The 27,608-nt window shown below is 43.0% G+C and overlaps 1 protein-coding gene across 1 annotated transcript in view; it reads left to right on the plus strand.

The window, feature by feature from the left end:
• Positions 1-27,608, plus strand: part of TTYH2 (tweety family member 2) — a 554,125-nt gene that overhangs the window by 273,328 nt on the left and 253,189 nt on the right. The window contains exon 4 of the mRNA XM_069655121.1: positions 4,696-4,916. Coding sequence (XP_069511222.1) covers positions 4,696-4,916 — 221 coding nt within the window. The remainder of the gene's footprint in view (positions 1-4,695; positions 4,917-27,608) is intronic.

Here is a 27,608-nt window from a genome sequence, read left to right on the forward strand (position 1 = left end):
GCACGATGAGCGCACTAGTTCCGGGTTGGCGCACACTCCATGCGCAGCGTCCCCCTGTGCACTTGTTGAAGAAAGGTAAACACAATTCCCAATGTCCAATATCAGACTTGATAGAAATGTCAATGAATCCCAGACGGTAATCCTGTTAGATGTGCTGTTCGGGGCTAGGAGCAAGACTTGAAAGGGTCCTGTTAACATGCGGGCAGCAGAAGTACAAAATCGATTTGGCAAAGCAGTCCGTGAAAACAAGAAATAGGTCCTGGTACACTAACCTGGCAGTAAAGTACAAAGCAGCAGACAAGACGGTCCGTTAGGTAGGCAAAGGTCAAGAATTCCAGATTTTCAAGAAAGGACGAAGACGAAACTTCAAAGGCGTCAGCAACTTCAATCAGAAGCAGCGAGCTGAATGAAAAAACTGCATTTATCCGAAAGAGAAAGCAAAACGTCAGAGCATGGTGATTGGAGGCGCAGGGCACATGATAGTGCAGTGGAGCATCATGGTACTCGTAGTTTGTTCAATCCCTGCCGCAATCTCCACTGTGAAAGGAATGGGGGAATGAAGCGCCGCATACCATAAGGAAGGAAAACATGTTTGTGCGTACCTTTTAAAGAACAAGCCCGTCTTCTGGAGTGATGTGCATGGCGGGGTGTAACAGCAGTCTGCGAGAGGGGGCATGGAGAGATAGATGTGAGGACACACTATAGCACATAGTCAGAGAACTGTTTTACTAGTAAAATTGATCTGGGGGACATGGGTATTTGGAAAATTGAAAATTTACCAACATGTGGGCTACCTCTTCTAGGTCGGAAGGGCTGGGGGAAAGTCAGATAAATATCAGCCAGTGCAAGATGTGACTGACATTTCCCAGACCATATTAGCCTCTTGGGCAAACTAGCTTCTTTGGAAATTTGCATACATGAAGCCTCACACTTTGTACATCACAGGATTTGCATAGACAACATTATTCCATACATTTGATCCCTGTTGTCTTGTTAATCTGTTCTTTTCTAGCCACGCGTGTATGCTTTATATAATTATATCTTATCTTATTAAAATGAAGAGAAATAAATGGAAGCTGGGAATATATCTAAAATCGTCCTTTCATGTTTGTTTTAAAGTGCTTTTTCTAAGTCGTTTGGAACATGATTTATTCGGCTGAATACTAAATCTACTATTCGGTACCTCCCTAGACAAAAGGGGAAGTGATAAACCTTTTAAAAGAAGGGCAAGAACCAGAGCGAGAACCCCAAAGAACTGACTAATTGAAGAGAAGGCAAAGGAGATCTAAACTTCTATATTCGGAGAGACCCACGGGAAACCTGTCCAAAGGTGGAGTTGTCTCCTTCCCCCTTTTTTAGGAACTGTGAAATAAAACAGTAGACGAGAAGAACAACTTGGGGAGAGAGTGGTCTCCTTATGAACACAATGGAATATTATTGATTTTTATGTTGAAAGTCTTTGGAAGACCAGAGGAAATCTAGGGGAAGAGGGAATACCCCTTTCCTAGTGGAACTCTATTCTTTTGTTTAGCTGCATCTTGGAACCTTATGTTGGTAACTTTGGGAAAGTTATAAGTAGTTAATTACACAAAACCCAAGTACGCATATTAAGTTTAGCATGTAAGGGTCAGTTTGGAGGAAGCTTGATGGTTAACATCCTAACACAGATGTTCCTTAGTTTTGTAGACAGGGAAACCCCTCTTAAAATTAGGGACAGATAGGATTTCTTCAACCCGTTTTCGTTTATGCCAAATAAGTCTGTAACCCATACTCAAGATGCCACTGTGCCCAAGTCTTACTCTTGATCCCTTACAATACCTACCGCACCAGGCATTCATTTCAGCTTTTATAATGGTGGCAGTAAAAACTGACGAGGATCATTCACATTAACCCCTCCCCATACAGGTTGCAGGATGAGATATAGTTCGAGGGGGGGGGGGTGGAATAAAACGAATAGCCCGAGCCAAAAAAAGGTAATAATCATTATTTGTGAAGAATCAACTTCTGCGGCACTGATGGGCCAGGGATAAATATCGTTTTCTAAATCATCAATCAGCCCCACACCTGTAGTACACCAGAAGGGATCAAAACAGATTGTAACACAAGTCCATTATAAACCTCCTTGTCCAATTTTGGTAACGTGGATGGAACGGCAGGCTTATCTCGCAAGGTCGTGGATCATTGGTTAGTTGCAACACAGCAAAAATACTATTATTACCCAATGATGAAAGGGACTGTCCAGTCAAGGTTGTATATAAATATAATTATTACAACAGTTCTAGCATACTACAAAAGACCCACCCTGTAAAGGAACACAAAGGAAACAGTTTCACAAAAGAAAGGGATGCACTCTGGGTACTGACGGGAAGGTAGTTGGTAAAGCAATCAGTCTTAACCGTTCACGGTTATTTGGTTTCAACACCAAGTGAGCAAGGGGTTGTGAAAGTCACTCGGGACCTTCGGAAAAGGACCAGGGGGACAGAACCACGATGTACCTGGTGCCTGTTATTTTCTTGATGCTCAACGGTGTCAAGTCTGTTCCAGGACACTTTGCAGCTCCTGCAACAGAGTTCAAGATGGGAGACAGCTGTGGGTATCGGGCAGCAGGCAGTTCGGCAAGCGCGGCTGGACGGGCGGCTGCAGACTGGCATACACGGCTGCTCGTGGTCAAGAATTGTTGTCTCTGTGCTGGTTGGTGGATCTGGAACGTTGGTCGAGGCATCTCGGACGGCTTTAGTGACTGCATTGTGACAAGTCAGTGGTGCAGCCGGTCGCGGTTTGAGAGCTTGATTGCCTCGAAAATGTCCTTTTGAGATGGACACTGGTTGATGCTTGTGTGGCACTCCTAGCTTCTTTGCAGGGCTCGTGTCATTCTTTCAAGGTGGATGGCCCAAAGCTGAGGAGACTGTTTGCAGGCAATGGCCTTGTCCATTGTTCAGAGACTCTCTGGCACGTCCCACCTAGGAAGCTTGCTGGCGGAAACTACCGGGGCACGCTGTGTGCTGGCTGGCTACCGGTTCTGGAGCAGCTGGACAGGCCCTCCCAGTTCTGAGTCTGGTATCTCCCTCTGTTCCCTGGGAGATGTTTAGGGGTGGGATCTTGCTTCTCTCTTGGAAATCTTGGCCATCCTTCACTGGCGAAAGATATAATCAGCCAGTGTCCAAATGAGTCCTTCTTCATACTCCTTTTAAAGTCATTGGATGATCTGCTAAGTGAGAGGTTCGGCCCTCTTTTAAAGTCAAATGGGCCCCTGTGATTGGTGCAGGCTAAGGCTATCTTAATGAACGATTCTTGGGTCCCCACCAACAATTTTCTATTATGCGTGAAGTCAGTTCTCTGCAACAAGAAAGGTAAGGGGTGACAACATATACTCCTACATCCTACCCAGCTTCCTGTCTGTTGTAGATCAAAGAGTCTCTGGTTAACTGAGCCCTCTGTGACTCTTGATCAAAGCGCAAGTCTCCCTTGAAGATTGTGATGACAGCAGACTTCCTGTTTCCCTTTAATCAGTTACTTCTCCCTCTGAAAGGGGTCCACTATGCAGGGGTTGCCTACAGCAAATAGTGGACCCAAACATGCCATTCACTGCCTTTCATACAGAGGGGTGGGAACTGGCTTCAAGTTGATACATTGCATACCAAAGAGGTGTCAGTTCTGCCTTCCACTTGTCAGTCCTGCGACCAAGCCCCTTCGCAGGCTTGCCTTATTTAATTCTCATTAGTACGCACTGCCACCAGCCGAACTAGACAATAGGGAGGCAGATCCATTGGGCCTTTGAAATTTTAATTCAGCTGCCCATGGCTGGAGGAAGGTGTGCCTTCCCCCTTCTTGAGATGCTTTCATGTACCCGTGGCTGTCGCATTCCAGTGGAATATGACGGGGGAGGACGGCGCCTGTAGGCTGTGTCCTCCACGAGTACACTTGACTATGCGTTTTGTGCGGTGAGCAGGGAAAATGTGTGCGGAATGGCCTCACACATTTTCGAAGGTTGATCTCCCATCATTTATTTTTATTACTCAAACCTCAAAAAAGCCCACACCAGTGCACTCACCGTGTGGATGGTCAGATTCCTCACAGTAATACATTTTAATAATACAAATAAATAAAACCATGATACCAAAAAAAGGGCTAAATCACTGCAAACTAATACAAACAGTATTACAATGTGCATTGTCCGAAATGTTCAAATTTCGAACACACTTGCCAGAGCCATTTAGGGTATTCTAACAATGAAATGAAGGTTTTGTAGCAAAATGGCTTGCTGAATTGCCTGGAATGCCCATTGCCCATTCAACATTTCAAATAATCTTTTTAGCTGCATAATCCCTGCACTAGCCATATGTAGATTTGAGAATTCCAATGTGGCAATCCAAAGGGACAGTTTGCTGGTCTGTACTGCTGCATTAATGTTGCAGACACCCAGGTGTGGATTAGTTGTCTGCTACGATTTCTTTTAAATGAAATGTTAAGCCCAGATCAGTGTAGCTTTTGGAATTTTAAATGTCTGTGGAAAGTCTGGGCTCCTAATTGTATGGATTTAAAAATCCACTATTTATGAATCCATGTTTCAAAATCTATTGTCCGTATTACCCATCCTAACTCGTATCCCCATATTCTTACTCTTCTATGCCTCCTGCCAAATAATTGTCTCGCTCTCACTTTCTCCATTCTCTGCTTTGCTTACCACTTTTCTAGGTGTCCGGCACCACAGCGAAGATGAAGGGAACACTGGAGCAACACCTGTCCCGCCTGAACGAGATCTTTGCAGCACGTGGCGACTATGTGCAGAGCTTGAGGTTTCTCCAGCAGATGGAGAGCAACATAGTCACCCAGCTGGCAGGGCTACCTGTCTGGGGAGATGCTGGCATCAACCTTGGGGACATTGCAAACCAGACCAGCTACGTGGAATACTACAGGTGAGAGACCCAGGAAGTCTAACTCATCCAGTAACTATTGCGGGTGGGAGGTGCATTGTGCCTGGAACCCTGTTTGGGAAACGTTATAGGTGAGAGGAAGGGTCCCCTGGAATCCTATTCATAAAATGTGATTGATCAGAGATCTACGTTATAAAACCGAATCCCAAAAACTCAACTTACAAAATTGCAAAGCCCACTTGTTAGAATTTTGAAATTCGAGTTTTTGGGATTTTTTCTACCCTGCTGGCCATTTAATGTATGGGGGGGGACACCCCTGCAACCCTCTCAGCCCATAATACCGAACTAGGAGCGGGGACACCCGCGCTCCCCTTATTGAGTATTATGGGTGTCGATTACTTTATACCAGGTCGAATGCACAGTAAACATGCATCGAAACGTATTTAATTTCGACATTTTTTAGTAAACCCCAGTTAGCATATCCATGGAAGATTACAGAGGCGGGCTAGGGACCCTAGAATCATATCTGTGGAATCTTACAGGACGGAGGCATCTCCCTCCTGCCACCATCTGAAACACTTGTGTACGAGCGCGATATAAATAAAAAACTATATCATCTCATCCGTGTTGCATAGTGGTCAGCGTCTGTGCAATGAATATGAGGAAGGCGAGAAGCTAGAGAATGTTTGCCCAGAATCCATTCTGTGGAATGTGACGGACCGAAGGCAGGTCCCTGGAGTCTCATTTGTCCCTGTATTACGAGTGAGCAGATCAGGATTCTGGCATTCATTTTGTGGAGTATTACTGATGAGAAGCAGGACAATTTTCTCTATGGAATATAATTAGTAAGAGGTGTAGGGTTTCTGGAACCACATGAGTCATTTGGAATTGGGGATGAGGGCAGTTGAGCACTTTGGTGCATATTTTCCTATGATTTGCGTGATGCAACCTCTGCACAATTGCACAGTCCTATAATTGCAAACCCACAATGTATGGCAACCTTGCAATCAGTAATTCAAGTAACAATTACTGGGCAATCGTAAACCTTTTTTGCTTTTTTGTTATCTTGTTTCAACAGGACCCATTTCCCGATCCTTGAATAGCTCTTTGGAAATGGATGCTGCTTCTTAGTCTGCAGAAGTATGTCCTCTGCTCTAAGAGTCTCACATAGGCGGATTATGGGCTGATAGTACCTTTTGCTGTGTAATATGTAAAAGAGTCTTCCATTCTAGCCACTCTCATCCTCTATGCATTCTCTGCCCCATTCAGGGATCAAAATTCAGAATCGATAATCAGGAGCTAGAAGCAGCTTGAACCAGTGACCATAAGCTACCACTGGAAACGAGAAGCCAGTACATACGGCAATCTAACTTCCACACAAGATGCAAACTTATCATTGTGTACATTATCTATGAGACTATATGCTTTAAATGCCCTATAGATGTCTCATAATGTTTATAGATTGTCCCAAATGCACAGCGTTATGTTTGTTATGCATCAATTGGCCTGGGGAGCCTGCAGCAGCTCCTGGTAACTGTTGGTGTCACGCTAACCAGGCTCTTCTAGACTACAGGCAGGAGCTAAATAGCTCCCAGCTCCCCTCCATTTCGAACCCTGACACAGATTTTTAATCTGCCCTCCTCTTCTCCCATTTATTAATTGTCTCGTGCAATATTTTTATTCTTAGGTCTGTGCCATATTCCCTGCCCTCTTCGTGTTACCATGTTTTCATTTTGCTATTGGGTCGTGCTTAAGCACTGCCTCTAAGCCAAAACTATTGCATTGGAGTACAGTTTAGGAGGGAGATGACGTGAGGAGAGATGTGCAGCTTGTTTGATTATTTTACCCACCCATTGACTTGCCAGGCCCATTCTAATTCATATGCTCATTGCCCACCCCGCCCAAAACGCATCACCTTGGGACTGGGTTAAAAATTGAGGGGAGCATGGAGCCATTTAGCTCCGGCTTGTATCCTAGAACATGGGTACAACAGAAGGTAGTCCCTGGTGGGCAAAGTTAGCTTTTCTTTCAAAACAGTAAATAGTGGAATACCTCTTAATGTATTCAATACCTAGATATAAAGACACAAGATCGATTCATTCAATCATAATCTATGTTTGTTATATATTTTATGATAAGAATACATCCTTCAAAATGTGATATTATTCAGTTATATCACAAGTATTTCAATTACATCATCCTATTCGTTTCTTTATCATTGAATTAATACAATGTCAAAGACAATCTATTTGAATATTGTCCATAACCCATACATGCCCGTTAGTGCTGAGAAAGTGAATGGGAGTGAAGAGTGCTATAACCAATGGAGTCTAGAAGGTAGCAAAACTACCAGGGTCGATGCTAAAAGATGAGAATAAAATGTGTCACAAAGTGAAGTGTGCGACACAAAAAGCGTTTGGGCGAACAGTATGAAGTCGCCGCCCTTAGGACCAAGAGCGCCCTGGTGCTAAAGAAATAAAAAACAACAATCACTCAATACATTTAAAAAATCGAAGTTGAGCGATACTTACAAAAAGGGGTGACACATTAGGTACTGCAACTCAACTAAAGCAGAGTTGGGAAGATGCTGATTAATTAACCATCCCACAGTGTTCATTGCTGTAATCAGAATCCAAGGGCTCTAAATTAATAAAAGTTCAACACCCCTGTGAACCTAAAAAGAAAGCCAACAACACGTTTCGGTAAGGTTGTTTTGTACATATTTTATTTATTAGCATTTATAAAGTGCGCAGCAGCCCTGGGGCATAGTGACACTGTTACAGAAAATCATTACTGGTTACAGAGCTAACAACTTAGTTATATGACATGAGTATTTGGATATACATACATTGTTAATGGTAGTACAAAAGCATGCAGAGTTCTGATCGGTGTGGAGGGGATAAAAAAAGGGGGTGGTTATGGGACTCTATGGGAATGGGAATTAACAAAATTGCTGGTGCCTGGCTTCCCGGCCGCCGAACTTGGAATAGCCTGTTGGCACCAGGAAGTCGGGTGCCAGTAGTTTTTTACGGGTCCAGCGGCAACCCGCCGGTATCAGCGGCACGGTTACCACCAGAACCGTCATGAGGCCCACAGACTCAAAAGCAACCGTTTGAAAACCTTTATAATAAAACTTTGTAGGGTTGATGTGATTTCTAACTGGCCATAACTCTAATGGGCTTGTTCCTTCAACTGATGCTTCTAAGGGCCGTTGATGTCTGCAAGTCCAAACGCAAAGTCTGGCTGTGTCCAAACCTATTCTTGCCCTCACTCTTGAAACAAATGTGATGCTAGGTCTTTTTAAATAAAAATGGTGATTCAAAAAGAAATGAAAAACCAAAGCTGATTTCAGGTAGCCTTACAAGTTTAAAAATTGTTAAACGCAATAAGGGGTGCCCTAGCGATCTTGCGGGTAGGGTTTGTGTAGTAGGACAATACGGTTTACAGTGTCTCTGGGTCTCTTGGGCTTCCCTTCCCAAAGCCCTGACCCCTCTGGTACCCAAAATGAAGAGTCACAGTTCCTCAGAGTTCCCTTCCCCTTAGTCTAGGCCTCTCTTTTCAACAATGTCTCTCGTAGCTTCCTTTGGTCCTCTCGGGGTGCCCTTCCCCAACCCTATGCCCCTCCTACTTAAAAAGGTCACAATAATTCCCGAATACAAAACGCCAAAGGTTTGTCAGGATGCAACTCTCAAAACAGTTCTTTCTTGTGAGAGTCCAACAGCTTTTTCTTCACTTAGGGGGCTCCCATTTCGCTCTGTGTAGCTCCCAGTTTTCCACCTATCAAGTGCCCTGTACACCTCCTTCGGTCAACACCGGGGCAGTATCGGACTTTCGAGAACGCAGGGCTTTTGCTCCTCCCCATGCGCGACCACTCTGATACGTGATACCTCGCTTTACACTCTGTATTTCTTCTGGCACCTTTTCTCCTCCGTGCCTCTTACACACTTTCCTTTTTTACTTTTTGTCTTTTCTGTGCCTTTTGCACACTTCCTTTACCTTGCCATGCCTCTTGTACTCTTCCTCTGTTTGCTTCATGCTGCCTGCACCTTTCTCACGTTTTCCTTCTTTCTTCCAGGTTGCTTGCACCCTCTTTTCTTTCTGTTCTTCAACTCAGTGTTTCTGCTTTTTCTGCTTTTGGACCGCTAGCGTACCTTTTTTTTTCTCTTGCTTTCTCTTGCTTTTTAATTATTGTGATGCTTGCACCTTTCGCTCTTACTACTGAGTTTCTTGCTCATGAAACTCAGAGTAGCGCTGCACTTAAGGGCAGTTTCCTTGGAATGTGTGTGTCAAGGTCTGTGTCTCACCCCCTGCTTCTCAGACACCTCTGAGACCGGCACACATCCCAGGGGAACAAGCACTGGCCGGGATACGGCCAACCGGTCACAGCTTTCCCCAATCCTGCTCCATGGAGACACGGTTCCCATGCCATGCTGCAATCACTCTGACCCAACGGGTCAGTGTCCTCGTATCCCGTTCTCCTCCGGGCTCCTCCTGTTGCTGCCTCCTGTTCCCTGGCTTCCACGATCCATCCAGCCACCCCAGCTCGCTCATTCACTCAGGCAGAACTCCACCTTTTATTCCATAACTGAGGGTCAATTGGGTTCTGGTGTGTATGGTTAGTGTAAAATGCTTGAACCTGCCAGACTCTATTAAAGGGGGGCAGCCTAGTGGTGTAGCGTAGGCCTCTCCAGTCATCTTCTACACGGTACTGTTCCAATGGGTAATCTTTCTAACTCCTAGTTGCATCTTCCTCATCCCAGCACATGTTGGAAATGGGGAGGGGAAGATGGGATGAGACTGAAAATACCCCATAAAGGCTGAGGGAGAGTGTGCTGATGTACAATTGGGAAAGAGGGAATACCATGTCTCGTCTTTAGGCATTCTCCTCCTGATCCCCTGTGACATTCCACTCGTGTGATCCTCCCTTGCTTGTCAAAACCCCAGAGTCAAGATCCAAAAGCGATGGTGCTTCCCTGGCCACCTGAATGCAAGATCCCGGGGGAGTAGGTAGGGGAATACCTTCAGGTTTCTCACAAAGTGCAGAAAGCTATTTGCTGCTCAACACACGTAGACACCTGGGCATGGAGGCAACTACATGTATGGACTTAGGCATGTGCTATATATATAAAGATGAGTGCAAAAACTTAGCAGCAGGGTTCGGGGAGATTGCACAGACCTTCAATTAGGAAGTGCGGGAAAGGATGTTAATTCTAAAGATTGCCATATTAGCGCAGAGAAAAATGCATCTTGCGCGCAACACCGGCTGCAAAGATGACGATGGGCAAATAAATAAAGTGAAGTGTAACAGGCACCGATGTTACTATAATAGTGGTAGCCTCATTTACAGAGGATCACATACCGAATTGACTCGGTTACACTATCAAAAGCGCGGCAGCCGCGCTATCGGGTGCCGTGCCTAAAACACTGGATCAGTGACCTTCTCATGGACGCCATTCATCCCTTAAAGGTCAAATGACATCACAACGTCTAAAACGTAATCGGGTAAACAAAAGATGTCATTGCAATGTCTAAAGGTTGGCTCTCTCACATACACTGGTAAAGGGAGAGTGCCGTATAAGCAGCGGCGCCGTAATTGTTTCTAAAAGATGCATGTGCTAAACACAACTGCCAATGTTTTCTAGCCCGAATTTAGGGGCCAATTGGTTATAGCGCTCATTTTATTACATGCTGGTTGAAGAATTTAGGGAAACCAAACATAGCATGTAATGGAATGTGTCAAAAGACCAACTGGGTCATACAAAATAAAAATATCCCAAATTGCCTGTGTTACTGAAACTGCCGTATGATACCAGTCGCACTCGGAATTGGTGTGAAAGAATTTTGTCCAGGTTAAAATACAGTACAAATATCCTTGTTTGTTTACATGATTTTAGGTGAACACACACTTATATCAAAGCAACATTGCAGAATCTTGCATAGTCTGATATTGTAGAAACAACAATGCAACAAATCAAAGAGTCACATCACTTAAACAAAATGAGTAATACACGCGTGTGTTGACATTCACTGAAGTGTTTCTTGTAACAGGATGGGCTTGCGATTAGAATCCACCTTGATTGCTCAAGTCTGTCGGGTCTCCAGTAAAAATGCCAGAGTAGGTATCCATGTTTAATGGTAGGGGGGGATCCAAAGTTCCCAAAGTTGAAGGCAGTTAACTTTAGTAAGATAGGATGTCGCAGAAGATCAACTCTGTTGCACATTTACAATGTACTGCGATAGCCAATGGGTGTCCATTCTCATATGACAAATTGTTTGTTGAGTCCATGCGATGGATCCAACGGAATTCTGTCTGTAGCAGCAATTGCTCAATATTGTTATACCCCTCGACAGTGTCTAACACCCACCATTTCATATTATCTGGTATATAAAATAAAATGTTGAACCAAAAGGGCAGTGATAAGTTTGCATCCGATTCTTGACCTATGTTCGGAAATTCTGGTATTGACTGCCCTCTTCGTTTGGCCGACATATCCAAGTTGACTTTCTGTGTCTTACAATTAGTAAGTTCTCTTAGTTCCCATGCTCTGTCCCTGATCTGGAAGGATAATATCTTATCTGTAAATCTACAGACCATGCATGTGCCACATGGATAGTGCTGCCAGTCAGTGGTCGCAGGTTCCAGAGAGTATTCTTGGGGTGCTGTATTTGCAATTCTAGAGTAAACCAGTTTATTTCTAAGGTTCAGAGTACATTTCAGTGAAAACATTGTAATCTCCTCATCTGGTAATGTAAGTTTGACAACTGGCCAATATTTTGTATTGATCTGCTTAACTTGCAAGGTAGATGGGGTACGGGTATGACGCATGTCATTCTCGGCTCCTTGTCTTCCCTGTTGTGATTGGTTAGTAGGGACACTCAATGAGTGTATCTAGCACTTTTCTTAGATTTTCTAACAAGTTTACTACAATATCCTCCTGAGTCAGATTCGTGCAGTTACGGCGCAGTCTCAAATATTGTCCGAAGGGGAGATGGTCTTGGAGGCGTCTCTGGTGAAAACTATGGTAATGCAGGAGTGTGTTCCCCTTGTTTAGTTTTCTGAATATGGTGCATGTTAGTGTGTTGTCAACATTTGATAGACCTAGATCTAAAAAATGAATCTTCATGGTATCATGTTCCATTGTAAATTTAATTTGAGGATTACGGTTATTCAATCAATTGTGGAACTCATGCAGACTATCAATTTCCCCGTGCCAGATAAACGGGACATCATCATTGTATTGTTTCCACAAAGATTTATGTTGACGAAAAGGGTTGGTTTCAGAGTACACAATCCTTTTCAAAAGTAGCCATGTACAGAACCGCAGGCTCGGGGCAAAGACTGCACACTCTGCAGTTACTTTGATCAGCACATACCATACCCATTGAATTCAAAACGATTTGTTTGTAGTGCAATCAATGATGAACTCTGTTGGTACTCTGTCTGGGGTGTGAATGTTGAGGTATTGTGTTACACAATGCATGGCTTCATCCTGAGGATGTCCATTGTAAAAAGGATGTCCTCAGAGCTACTGATCTGCCTACCATCAAAGGCTTTAATTACAGAGGTGGTGTCCTGTAGATAAGATTCAGTGGTTTGGCTGATCAGCTTGAGAAAGATGTCTATACATTTGCCTAAAGGTTCTAGGTATGACCCACAGTTAGAAAACAATGGGTCTCACAGGTGGTTGGTAAACATTTATATACTCTTTTTGGTAATGAATAAAAAGTGGGGGTCCTCCCAGAAGAGAGATTGAGGAAATTGAATTCACGTTTCGAGATCCAATCTTTTTCTAGAGCAAGGGTAGTAGAGTCCTCTATTTAACCTTTGAATCTCCATAGTGGGAGCCTTTCTTGGAGTGTTGTAGTTCTCTATATCATTTAGAAGGGTCATTACCTAATTGAGATACTGTGCAGTGCTCATTACCACAATCCCACCCCCTTATCAGCTGGTTTAACTACTAGTTTGTTTTTTGCATAGGCCTTAAAAAGCAATCCTTTCCGCTTTGGCTAGATTGTGTCTTAATGGATTATGTACATTTAGTAGTGCCTTGAGATCAGGCAACACACATTTCTCAAAGGTTAAAATGTTAGCAGACATTTGGTGATCAAGAGCGATGAACGTGGATTTAGCCTAGAAGAACCTGGTTAGCTTGACACCAACCGTTACCAGGAGCTACTTTCTGCTCCCCAGGTTAATGTCAAACAAACACACCTATGTGACTTAACTTTGTGCATTTGGGGACATCAATAAATAAATGTTAGGCCACATCTATAAGTCATGTAACAAATAAGGGGTCATAGACCAGAAGCAAAGCTATCATTGTTCTCATTATGTGGATGTTAGATTTTCGGAAATGCTATGTAAAAGCTCCTCATTCCCCTGTGGTAGCTCCTAGTCACTGGTTCATGCTGCGTACACAGAGCTGCTTTTATCACTAGCTTAACCTATCTTAATTTCGTTCCCTGTTGGATCTCTTTGAGCTAGCTCTATTAAGCAGTAAAATCAAACTTTGTACTGCCACTGTTAATACTAAGCAGTTTGCTGAGAGTTAATGGCTTAGTTGCAGTTTTAAATGTGGCACTTATAGTATAGGCATTTGCTAGGTACCATTATCATAAACCCAGGCAGTCGCACACTTTTCCAGTAATCACCATTTTATTGCCAGGTAGTATCTTTCTGGCAGTGCCTGGCAAATGCCTAGCCAATATTTACACAAGTCAAACTGTTGGTTTTGCAAATGCTTGCTAAAATTCCTGATCATCGTCTATATCTGTAATTTCTGTGGGTGATGAATTTGAACTGTCAATTGTACTGTAGCACCAGTACATCTTCAAACAAAAAGACAGGGGCCGCAGTTGAGAATCTGCTACTAATAATGGTACTTTATTCTTCATAATTATGAACACAGAGATATACTAAATATGCTGTTATTCAAAATATTCTTTGTCAGAGTAAAACCCCCTTATTGATCCAACATCGTCAACCTTTACGTACATTTTTTGTACACACACTTAACAAAAGTATGTTGAATATGCTCCAGTCAAAAGAGGCAACACAAACATAACAATCTACATTATATCTTCCAAAATGTCGTCCTAAGATATTTATGTATTTTCAGCTTTCCTTAGCTGAAACACCCACTGGGTGGTTTTAAAGGCACTAAAATCTGACACTTTAGAAAGCTGTGTTAAAAACAGATTTTGTGTTGGCTGTGTCTTAGCTAGTAATGCATTCTACTTTATTTAAAACCATGTGTTGAAGGGGCCTAAAGTCCCAAAATTAAGTTGGGAAAACGCATCCGTGATCACGAGCAACATTACCTGCACATAGCCCAGGTATTTCTATGCATCCCCGGTTTACAAGCAGCGATGGAGCACTCGCTGGATGAACAATTCATGTTCTAGACCTTACAAAGCATTGATGGGAAATTAGCACCTACTTGCATTACATTCGGTCTGTAGCATTACTAGATGGATTTGTCTCAACTCCTCAAGATGGCTTCATTGAATGGCCAATGACTTGTAAATTACATGAGTGAAAGCACTAGACCAGTTCCAATATCCATCTGTTATAACAAAGGACCCAAGAAAAATGCAATTTCTCAAGGGCGCCGTTTTCTCTTCAATCCCCCGATTTAATAGGAGAGTGATGATGAGGAAAAATACACAACGGAGGAGAAAAATATAGAGTTCCTCCGTCTGCTCCCCAAAATGTGTGGAGCTTGGGTCATAACCTTTGTCTTAATCTATAGAAACACAAATGCTGAAGATTAGCTCATCATTTATGAAAACAATACAGCATAGAGCAAAGATGGTCCAGTAAAGTAACAACGTGCTTGGTCTGTTTAACCAGCACTACCTCCACAATAACCAAGACCTCGTTTTCTTGTATTGTTCAAAAGATGTGATTAGTGGTTGTTAGAAAATACGGTATAGAAAGCTGGTGAAATCAATTTTTTGTTTGTTGCTAGGACGTTTATTAATGAGAATATATGTCTGCAAGTTCTGCTGGCTATGTTGCTTACCTGGTGGCAAATAACATGATGATCCACGCCAAGGATCAGCATGAAAATGAGTAAACTCATATCCAAGAAAACGCATCCCATAATGCAGTGAGGTTATCCACACCTCATCTGCCCCCGCCACCCACTGCTGAAAGGCATGATCTCTTTGGGTTTGACTTTCCAAAGTGCAGCAATGGGGGACAGTCTACCAATCTGGTCAACCACATAAATTACTATGCTGTCATTTCTGCTGTATTTAAATTTGTCCCAGGTGTAAGGACTGATTCAAACAAAGATCATGGTGAAAAACCTGGTTTGAAAGGGAGACAAAGCGGCCCATAGTACAAGCGCGTCCATCCTTGGGATTCATCAGTTGACATGCACACACAATTTGTCTAATCCCTGCTTCATCTGATGGAGTATCTATAATGTGAGAATACGGCTGCAGACAGTATTCATGTGGATAGGTTGTTTAAACATGTGTTTAAATATTGATTACAGTCTTGTCTATTGATCTGATGTTCATGTATGCATGACAATCTTTTGAGATTACCAATAAATCCCCTCTGTTACCATCCACTGCATGTGTATACTCAGGCGAACCTTTGCTTTTCAGTGTTGTACCAATTTTGTTTACAGCGGCACACTCTAATGCAAAATCCACACCACACCTGTTAACAATTCTCTTAGTAGTCAAAACAACTTGAATTCAATTACATACATCTATAACTAGATCAATTTCATTGGTAAAATTGCAGTTGTTATGTAACTGAACAGGTCAATTTCAATTGTTTTTGGGACAGTGTGATGGTTGTGGAAGTCAATGGATAGCCTGTAGATCGGCAATGGCCCCCATCGTGGAACCGCCTACTTGTGATGTTTAATTCCAATGGCTCGTGGAAGGGTTTTAAAAAATGCTAAAGTAGAATGGTATTCACTTTTCAAATTCTGTCAAGGACTATGATGTTACCTGCTTCCACCCTCTGAAATCAAACGGTTGTTATATTTGCTAATTTACAATGTATGACTTATGGGTCTTTAGAACGTATGCCTTAGTCTCCCCAGATGTTTTGTGATCGGACTGACAATGTATGGGTCAAGCGTCTCATGGAGAAAACCAAGCTTTTAATGTTTTTACTGAACTAACCATGTCTAGTGCTTACTTCTGATCTCACAAATTCTGTAATGGAATATTTCCATAATCTTCAAAATAAGATTTTGCTTGATACAGTGTATCTTAAATTTTAAAAATGGCATATGTAAATGGAATTAATGCTCCAACAGCTCAAGGGGAAGACATTGCACATTTGAAAAATCGGTGCATGACTTTGGCACAGATCTCCAAACATCCTTCTTGGTTGGGGGCAAGGGTGAGCGGCCGAAGAATCTACATTTCTCATTGTTACAAATCAAAGTGGATGGCATCAACCAGTATCGACCTAGTGGACCATGCAGTGTTATGCGAACACCTAGTGTCAACTGCACACTTCTCGACTGATTCTATAGCCTGGGTACAATCCTTCCTAGCTAACCGTACGATGAGTGTTCTCCCCCTCAGCAGACTCAATCCAAATCACCTGTGGTGTTCCACAAGGTTCATGCGTCTCACCGACAATGTATAACATCTTTACCAAGCCCCTTTTCGACAAACTTGACAGGCTAGGTGTCACATATACTAATTATGCTGATGACACCCAGATCCTCATACCCCTCTCGGGCAATGTTGTTGAAGACACGGCTCTGGTAAATAGGATATACCTCCTCATTCAGGCATGGATGGCCTCACATGGTCTCTGCCTAAATGACGAAAAAACGGAGATCCTGATTCTGGGTTCTGACTCTAACCTAAGAAAACTCAGACCCAGTTATGCTGCCTTCAACATTGACGGAAACATAATCAAAGTAATACACAAGGTAAAAACCCTAGGTTTTTATCTTGATTCCACGTTATCACTGAAAAAACAATTTGGCACTATGGCATCATTGACAGCGTACACCTGTAAACTGATCAGGGCTTCCTGACCCTACTTATCTAAAGTTAGTTGCATTACGCTTGCCAATGCATTGATAATGTCTGAACTAGACTACTGCAGTGCCTTATACGTAGGTGCTTACAAAAAATTCCTTAACATGCAAATACTACAAAATAATGCCTTGAGAGCTGCCTTTAATATACCTCACAGAGAGCATATTTCAAACCTTAGAGCATTGGGAAAAAATCAGTGACAGGATTCACCTTAAAATGGCATCCCTTACCTTAAAATCACTTAACAATGCTGCACCACCCTATCTCTCTGCCAGACTGACCAGAAAAGTCTCAACTCCCCACACCAGATCATCCAACCACCTCTGCCTAGGAATCCCAAGATTCAGACTCTCCAAAGCGGGGGGAGCTAGCTTCCCAGTTAAAGCGTCTGTCTCCTGTAATGCACTCCCTACTGCCCTAAGAGTGGAACAACCATATTTGAGATTCAGACATAACTTGCTAAACTGGCTTCGTACCAAGGACTCCTAACATACTGCTTCACCCACCTGTGATTCTATCCTTGAACTATGTGCATGTCCCTGCGTGTACCGTACTACTGCCCTCACACTGTTTCACTATATATTTTGTACCCCGTACCTAAACTGTACACATTGTAAATTGTTTCTTATGCACTGTAAATTGTTTACTCTTATGTAATGACATGTATACTGTAACTAACTCTAAAATATTCTTGTAACTGTTGCGCCAGCTACCTAAGGATTTGGTGCGCATTACCAAATAAACAAACAAACTGAGGGTTGAAATCACTGCTCCAGTTCAACTGAAATAGAAGCCATTTTGGGATCCAATCCCTAGGGTGTTTCCAGGTATAAAATCTAACTCAACACAAACCCACCTGGAAAGCAGAGCAAAACAAGCATAGGCCCTGGCTTACACAATCATAAAAATAAACCCAAACAACAATGGTCTACAAAAAAGATAAACCTTTAACATAAATAATTCAAACGTTCTGTAAAAGATAATGTAAACGGATTATTGTATTTGAAACCATTGCCAGGACAAGTCCTAAAACAAAATGTGCATGTCCTGACGGCGACCTAAAAGCCGAAAGGGAAGGTAGATGGGTCATGGGAAGACTTCAGCTCTAATGTGTGACTTTAATTACCCATGGTACACTCTAGTACACACTTTGTTCCCATATGTATGTTAGAGTTACTATACAGTAAATGAACAAAGCCATTTCTTTGACCCATTGTCAACGTATGAAAGCTTCTGGAGACTTGGCAGGGGCAGGTGTATGAAGGGTGCACCGTTCATAAGGACTTTAAGAAAAGCTGCGTGCTGGCCACCGATGTTTGTATTTCATTCATAGCTGATTTACATGACTCCTTAATTAGTGTGCATCATTTTCCTTCAAGGTGAGGGCAGGACCCCGTCCCATGGCTAGGCTATGCCGACAATACTGTTTTAATCAAACAGGCTGCCGTTGGCCTACAATGCTCCCTTAAAGCCCTCCCTGGTTATGCTCTTAAAAATGGCCTCATGATAAGTTATGCTAAAACCAAGATCATGACCGTTGGTAAAACCTCAAGGATGGCTAACAATTATACTTGACACATTTGACACTCAAAGGATTGATGCGGTGAGTAAGTTCAAATATCTAGGGGCGATGTTAAGCAAAAAAAACAGAGATGGAAATGTGGAGGCCGAAGTTAAATCTAGACCTATAAGCAAGTTCCTGGCGGCTACGATATTTACCAGTGCAACTGGTGGTTTTTCTGTATTGGGTCTAATAGAACTATATAATACCTGTATTACCCCAGGAGTACTGTACAGTTTAGAAAATGTCCTTGCTGCTAAATTTTACATGCTGGATTTAGTGGAGGGAAACCTTTGGAAATGGCGCTGGAACTCCCTTTGTGCTGTCAATCCCAGCCAGAATGGAAGTGGGAATTGTCTTGATAAAAGTTCTATTGGAAATAAAGCGTAACACATTGTACTTAAAACAGTTTTTTTTTGTTTGCCAGGATAATCGGGTTTAGTTTATTTGGGGACCTCCTTAGGAACTGATTCCCCTGAAACGAAGGCACTGCATGATTTTGCTCTTGCTTGAATTGAATTCCATGCACAGATTGACTTAAATTGAGACCTGACAATGGGATTCTCGCATCTTTGTATGTAGCTGGTGGGATCACATTTCCAATGTATCTCATTGTCTGTGAAATCCGTACTGGCCCTATATTTGATAGTGTTTTGATGGTTTAAAACCACAATGCTACCTGCTTCTAATACCCTAATGCAAGCTGCGTACGTTTTTCTCTTACTGCTGTTCAATTATTACCATCTTTGATGATAATGCATCCTATACTTGAAATACCTTGTTCTGAACGCCTGTATCGACTCTGCAAATCACAAACCGTTTTGGATTTTGGAGCCAACGCAGCATTTGCTTACGTAATGTCCCACTCTCAAGTCATTTTACATAAAGACCTTTTACAAATGTATATACAATGTTCAAAATATCGCAACCGATGCGTTTAGGGCTTACTTCGTTTTGGGCTCTTCTATAGCCCTCGTGAGCTCGCTATGCAGACTGTGGTTAGTTATGAAATGCTTTGATGATCTTCACTGTTGATTATTTCTATTTCCTTTATTTGTATCATCAAGGCATACATTAGTTTTCAAAAATGTATTAGCAGACTTTGCTCATTAAAAATGTCTTCATTAGCAAACTAATTTGATTAGCAATTTTGTACTAATGTGTAATGTTGCCAGATGTTATTTGTACCCAATACATAGAATGAGCAACAACACAGCATTTTTGTGAACTGCTGAAGTGAGAAATTAGTGAGATGAGTGTCTGTAAAATGTGAAGGTTAGCTGCATGAATCGATACAAATAAAAAAATAGAAATGTTAAAAAAGAGGCACTGAAAAAAAGTTTTCTGTACAAGGCTCTGTGTAGTTGGGTCCAATCAGTGATGCACAGGACAGTTCCCCATATATTGTATGATCCACATGCTTGATCCATCATTTGTTATACAAGGAGAAATTCAGATGTTTCATAAATCAAAAGGTTCACAATCCTAGAGGAAAGTTATAGCCTGAGACAACAAATGTAGTATGGTGTTGAGCAGGCAGGGTAATTATCAACTTCAGGTGGACAAGATGGCGCTTGCCTGTCATTGAAATGATTTTCAATATAGGATTAAGTACCACTTTCGGGGGAGGGCAGGGCTGCTAATAACCTCAACCCCAAGCCAGTTAAGCCTAAGCACATCATTTCAGCCCTGTACACACACGCGTGGTATTTATCACCATTAGTACTTGAAGCCACCATCTGTGGTACTGATACTTTTTGAATGGCCTTTGGCACTTTAAAGAGCGGATGAGATTATTACTGTTGCTCTCTCTCTCCATAGTCTCTCTGAATTAGCAGTGAACTGGGAAAAGAGGGTGGGGTGGAGGGACCCTTAAGGGCAAGAGAGGAATGCAGGGTGAGCCGTGCTTTCATTGAACAGGGTAATTTAAATAGTAAGTTGTGCTACACAGTGTCATTTTAATTAGCAAATCAACAGAATTGCATAACAAATTGCTAGGCGACACTGCTTATTTTATGCCTTGAACATTATGGATTGTTTGTAATTCACTTTTTAGGCTTTCTATTAATGTGAGAATTTCGGTCCATGAATATAATGGGATGTTCTATGATTGTTATTGGTCTATTTTTGGGACTTTTATTCAATGTGAAAAGTTATTTAACTGTGAATGAAAATAGTTGGTGATCATGACTTGATAGATGCCCGGGCCAATAGGGATGCCTCCGGTAAGCCAACTATATTATTTTATATTTCGCCACTAGTTTCAGGGCTATCCATGGAGAGTCGGGTCTCTATGACTCGCATGCATTTTCTTCGTGATTATCGGCCGGGTGATGCATGTGCATATGCCCCCGCATTTTGTCAGTTGGCCAGGGCATCAGGAGCTCTGTTCTCCAACTTAAGCTCCCTTTGGAAGAAGCCTTTGCAGGGTCTGAGGTGGGTGGTACCTCTATTCGTTTAGTTCTTCACACATGTTGGTTGTGCATGAGGTTGGCAGAGCGGTGCTGATTGTTGGGGTAGTCCTCTTTATTGGCGAATGGGTTTCACCCTCCATTTCTACCCTTGTATGCACTACGCATCCACAGGGTCCATAATTGGTGGGGTCCTGAGGAAGGCAGTCTTTACTACTTTACACCGCCAAAACGCCTGTGTGTTTCTGTTCTTGGTGTAAATATATTTGCATATGTATTCTTTTTAATGAATTAATTTGTATTAATTTGAAAAACTTGTATGTATTTGTTTGTATTCCTCTATCATTTTGCCACATTCCAAAGGTATATTTTGAATATACTTTGGATGTGGGATGCTAGAATAGGTTGGCACAGTATTGCTAATTGTCTAAGTGAACAGTCCAGTTTGCCTTCCTGTATATTTAATTCCTGCTTTGCATTAATAGAATTAATGCATTGTATATGGTTTGTTTCTAACCCCTTAGTTCCTTTTTATTTACTGATTGAATAATTGTGTAGTGTTTGTCATTGGTAGCATGTATGAACCTTTATGAAGTGTCTCATGATTCAAGGTAGGATTTGTATCCGTAATGCATTTCAACATGCCTATTGAATAAATGTATTCCTGTTGGGAACTTTCCAGTGTTCTACACAAAGTAGGTCCTTCCTTGGCATTTCTTGTTGTACTGAGGTGTAGCCAGTACTCCATGCTGGATCATGAGGTGATCTTCTGGGGTTGCAAGGTTACTTCTGGGTTCCGCCATTCACAGCTCATTGGGAGATGCAGGGGGGTTTGCATTGGATCCTAGTGAGTAGTCTGGAGTGCAGAGTAATGTTTCTATCGTTCCTGTCTCCGCTGGGGTAGATCCTTTGTGGTTTGTGCTCGGTGAAGGGTCAGAAGTGAGGAAGACAACTTTGTAAAGAGTTTTCAAAATTGGCAATTATGTTAAATAAAAAGGTTTGATAAACACCTCACTATCCCTACCCTGATGAGGCTTTCCCTACCTAAAATAAACTAAAAGAAACACTAGAACAAAGAATATCTGTCTCTCACACTTATACATTCAATAGAGGAAATGCATGGCATTTAGAAACAACAAAAGTAATTTAAAAGTTGAATTGGTAATATGACCACAATCCCTTCTTATGATCTGGGTGAATTCCCCTTCCCAAAGATTCAAGCAGAATTCTGTGCCGCAGTTCAAAAAGAAATAAGAAATCCTGGTTTGTAACAAAGTTCCAACACAGTACTTTGTGAATTCACCTTGATAACAGAAAGTTCTGACACTTCAATGATGTACCAAAGAAAATAGAATATTCTTTCTCTTCTTTGAGCAAGAGTGAGTCTCGGAATTATCTTCTTTACATAAGCAACAATAATTGTCTCTGTCGGGATTATTTGCTACAACTGAATACTTCTGAAGAAATCTAACTACTACAACAGGTTTACATAGTTATTCCTTCAGCACCACAAACACCATATTTTGTCTCTGTTAGGACCACTTTACAACACTTCACCAACTCCTAACTGCTTTACTCCAATGCCAGGCCTAATACTTCAAAGGTTTGCCACCCGGGTATACTCCCCTGTCTGAACAGCTTTTCACAAAACAGAATGTGCTTGTGGTAACCTCCCAACTTGAACAGCTTTACAACAGCTTCACAATGCATGTTATTTTGCCGCATTAAACGTTTTAGCAACACTTAGGAAAGAGTCACATTGGTGCTCTTTACTACTCCTCTGCAAATTATGCTCCCCTCCTTCTGAATAACCTTTTCGAGAAGGGCAGCCTTTTTGCCACTTTCGTTTCCCCACTGCAAAAGTAACCACATACTTATAAGGATAGTTTTATTCTACTTCTTTCTTTGGCAATGTGTGTTTATCAGCTCTTATGTGTTTCACAAAGTATAAATAACAAGTTTCACAACGTTTGAGAGCCTTCCATTACTCCCCTTTATCCTTTAGAAATATCTGTTACGCTTGTATTGCTTTGTTTTTGGTTTCTCTTGGCTTGGGTAATGGTTGTATGCATTAGCTTTTAACAATATTGCTGCATCGAATGGTTGAATTCCCCATAAACTTGCATGCTTATTTTTTTCATTTGGCTTCAACAAATACAAGTTTTGCTGCTTTCTGATAGTTTGGTATTCAAAATTACGGCCAACACATCTTCCACTGTGGGGTCACTTATCACTTGTGAACTCACCAGGTAAGTCGCATTGCTTCCGATCCTCTCGGCGTTAGCAGTTCTTCTGCTGAAGTGGCTCCTCGGGACCTGGCGAAAACAGCTTCTCCTGGTCCGCCTTCACCTGTGACCCTCTACCGGAGTTTCCTTTGCTCCTGAGGCTCTCTCCGGTGCATGCCAGCCACCGGAGACAGCCTCTCGAGAGGGGAAGCTTCCCTCACTTCCTCACTTCCTCACTTTCGCTTGCCGCTGCGCAGCCTCTGCACAACAGGTCTTCAAAGGGCAAGCTTCCCTCTTGCACGCTTCCCGCTGCACAACCTCTGCAATTGGGACAACTGAAGGCATAGACCCTCTCTGGACCAGCCACTGTCTTTGGCTTCATAGTGGTCCCAGTGTCTTTTCTCTCTGCCAGTCCCGACCTTGGCTGCATAAACGGTCTGCGCAGCTCTTCCTGCTCATTCTGCTCTCCTCCTAATGTCTGCACCTAAGGGAACCTTTTAATCCTTGCAGTCTCCCTCAGGTGTGGGTCATTTACATGAATTAGTTGTCCACTCCTACAACATTGTTCCTCTTCAGCCCTCTTCCTCATCCCAGTACTTTTGAACTCCCTAGTGACAGAATTCGTTTTTCTCACATGTTCATTATTAAATTTATTTATTTCTGTTCCCTATACTTTCCTTTAAAGAATTATCATAAGGATCAGTCATCAAACTTAATTGAAAATAGGAATAATGTTTCTTTGTTTCAGGTAATGGAAACCGTTATTTTTCACAGACTTCTTTCATTATCTGTTTGGGAGTTTGGGGATTTATAAATCTTCGGGTTTAAGAAGTGTTTATATTTTGTTCAATGCCAAAGGATTTCGGGTTGGTTTTACCCACAGGTGAACAGACAGATTGTTATAACATAACAAGCCATTATACACTTTGGCATTTGTTAAATATCCTCTCTAGTGGAAGACAAATACTGTGTCTCACTCCACGGAATAATCTAATTTCCCTGGGGCCCTCCCTCTAGGTGATGTCTTGGCACAGTCTAATCTTATTGGGGCAAGCGGGTGGACTGAAAAGGCTCTGTGTATGAATGTCAAGAATAGCTTGATGTGTCGGACAGATTTTAGGGGGGGCAGTTAATTATATAATGTTTTTGTGAAAAATAATAAAAACAGAAGGGTCCAAAGTAACTACAAGTGAATGACCAATTTCGAAGCCGTGTCAGTAAGCAACATTGCTGGAGCTCATATTCAGTACCATGCTATTCATCCTTCGTGTACTCCCAATTTGGTCCCAAAATAGAAGAAGATCGGAGGAACCTTAACTAAAATTATACTTGCATGTGCAGTGCTCATGAGACAACAGGAAATGGGGGTCGGAGGCATGGCATGATGCACACCACATGCATCCGAAAAAAGGGAGAGGATGAGCATGGAGAGAAAATAACATGACAAGCAAGACCGTCTGGATTCTACTTGTAGAAGTCGGTAAAAGTGGACCATATTCCTGAGTAGTTACCCACACTGCAAATCTTAAAACCGTCCAATCTAAACACTGATTTTTACATGATTTCCACATCTTCATGATCTCTTTTTATGTCGATACTAAAATATGTCATAACTGCCTACAGTTGCAATCTGGAGCTACATTTTGCTGGCCCTTCCTTTAGATGCAGGATCACCCTCATGGGCATGTGGGGGATGAGTTCCCCAAGCACCAGGTCAACCTTGTTGCGACCATTCGGCCAAAGCCCCTCAAACAGCAACACTGCAAGGTGCCTTATCCAGAAGCACCTGTGAAGACCCTGTTTCCGGGTTTCAGTATAATCTGAAAAGTACTTTCGGTACCCAGTCTCAGGATCAAGCCTACTTTTCCCAAAAAAGCCTGTACCTCCTTACCCTTATTGACCATTATTCAACTCTGGGCCAAAATCTGCTGCCAGTGCTTTGTTTTTAGTTTGCTCAGTTCCACAGGGATCTCCAGATCATGAGGGAGAAGGAGTACCCAGTCTTGAGCCAGCAAGTCATTTCATCTCAGCAGCTGACCCATTTTAGGCTCCTTCCCTAAAGTCAGATGAGACCATGGCCACCCTCCGTAGTCATAGATTCTGCACCCCCCCAAAACATGCAATTTCACGTCCAAGATGTTGTAGCTCATCCTGAGTGAGTTAGATGGTCAAGCTGAGGAACCAGACCCCACTTCATCAATGATGAATATTGGCCGACGCCCATCGCTTCAATTTTAAAAAACAATTCTTAATTTTAAGGGCTGTGTTCCACATAGTGGTATCTTCTCAGGCATAAATAAGGAATCCCCAGACTTTTCAATTCAGACCCTACATTTCTTACTTATAAACCTCTGGGTCCTCTTCATCGCCTCCAAAAGAAGCAGTCTGTGACCATTTCTTTGGCTTGTGTTTCCAAGGTACATGACCTCCCTAACAATCCCAAGGTTTTTGACAGCCTCATTAGGGTTGGCAATCTTCCATCTTTTCTGTCCAGTGTGTTGCTTTGCTTGGTGTGCAGATCGGGATTTCAGTCTCATTTGGGTTAAGCTTAAATCTATATTGGTCATCCAGGACTCTATTAATGCTAAACTTGTTGACAGGTCATGTAGTCGATTGAGTGCATGTTTAGATTGCACACAATTTGGTTGTAATCTACAAGGCTGTAGCAGGTAACATTTTATTGGTTGATGTTCATGAGCGTGGCCATGTACATGGTGAAGAGGAGGGGTGAGCTGCTGTATCCATGTGCTACACTGCATGTGATGTTATGGTGGGTTTTATTTATTGGTTAATCTTAATTGTCCTATTCAGAAAAAGGTGTTGCAAGGTGCAACAAGACAAGTAAAAAACAATACAACAAAAATGGTCCTTGTGTCATTCAGATTGTGCAAGTGCAGGAACGGGAAGTGCAGGGTGGGTGGAGGGTGGAAGCTTAGGTCCGAGCGGAATGAGCAACATTGAGGAGGGATAGAACGTGCAGGTCAGAATGGCGAGCATGCAATAGCTGTGAGAGGAATGAAGGGGGGAGAAATTGCCCATGGGTTAGGCGAGTGCTAAGGGGTAGCAGGTGGTCAAGTGTCAGGGGAAAGCAGAGGGTGCAGGGGAAAGAATGTCCACATGCTAAGTGTGAGGGTCGGGCTGGTTGGACTCAACGAGGTGTAGGCCCAGCCAGGCTAGTGCAGGGGGAAGGAGCCCGGAAGAGCATGTGCAGGTTCGAGGGGGAGAGGAGGTCAAGGGAGACCAAGTGCAGAGGTAGACCCGCTGAGGAGGGTCCGGTACCGTGTAGAATCAGAAGGAACCAGGCGGCCAGTCAAAATGAGGCAGAGGGGGACATTAGCAGGGGAGGCGGAGAGGGAAGGAGGAAGAGAAAAGGAGGGTTTTGAGGAGCTTCCGGAACTCCTTGCTCGAGCTAGAGAGGGGCAGGGATACCATTCCAGAGTGAGGCTCTTGTGGAGGGGAGATCTCCCCCACTCTCTGCTTAGAGAAGTGTCTTATCTGCAGAGAGCTGGAGCTAAAACGGAAGGGCTCTAGCAGTGTGGTATTTAGGGAGAGGGAGTTGGATGTAGCAGGGTCCCTGGCCCCAGAAAGCTCTGTGGATGATGAAGAGGGTCTTGAACTTGATCCTAGCAGCAACCGCGAGCCAGTGGAGTGATATTGGAGCTGGAGAGATGCAGTCCCTGGGCTTGAGGCTAAAGTAAGATTGAGGAAGAGGCTGCTGCAGTAGTCCAGCCTAGAGAGGACAAGAGGGAGGAAGGTGAGGAAAGAGAGAATGCCTCAGAGGGGGTACTGCTGATAGTGGGCCTTCCTGGCAAGGTCCACTTTGTGAGGAGAGAGGAGTCAAAGATGATAGCAAGGTTTTTTGCCTCACAAGAGGGTGAGGGGCCCATAGAGAGTTGGCATTGGGGTAGGAGGGAAGGCGAGAGCTGGGGTCCCAATGACAAGTATCTCAGTCTTACTGTTAGGGCAGAGATCATGGGCAACACACCATGCCTGAGTAGCAGTCAGTAGGGACGAGAGATGAGGAAGAGGAGCCAGTGGAGGGAAGCTTAAAGGAGAGCTGCATGACATCTGCATAACAGTGGAAGTGTGGAGAGAAGGAGGAGATCAGATGGGCAAGAGGGGCAAGGTAGATGTTGAAGAGCCACGGCGAGAGGATAGAGCCTTTCGGTACGCCGCAGGTGGAGAATGTGATGGGGGAGAGAAAAGGGCCCAGTTGAACCTGGGAAGGTCAGTTAGACAGGAATTGGGTCAGCCAGTCCAGGGCCGGGCCCGTGATGTCAAGGGTATCGTGGAGCAGATTTGTCAGGGTTGCATGATTGACCGTGTCGAAGGAAGAGGAAGGATCCAGAAAGATAAAAAGGGGTGGAGAGTTGGAATCGACATTTGAGAGCAAGTCTTCATGGGTGTTCAGCAGAGCAGTTTCCGTGCCTCTGGCTGTTCTGGAGAGAACCAGCAGATTCAGTGTGTTGTATCAGTTGGGAGATGACCAGCTTCTTCAGGAGTTTGT

The sequence above is a fragment of the Ambystoma mexicanum genome, chromosome 3q, assembly GCF_040938575.1.
Source record: "Ambystoma mexicanum isolate Mex_15411 chromosome 3q, UKY_AmexF1_1, whole genome shotgun sequence".
NCBI classification, from domain to species: Eukaryota; Metazoa; Chordata; class Amphibia; order Caudata; family Ambystomatidae; genus Ambystoma; species Ambystoma mexicanum.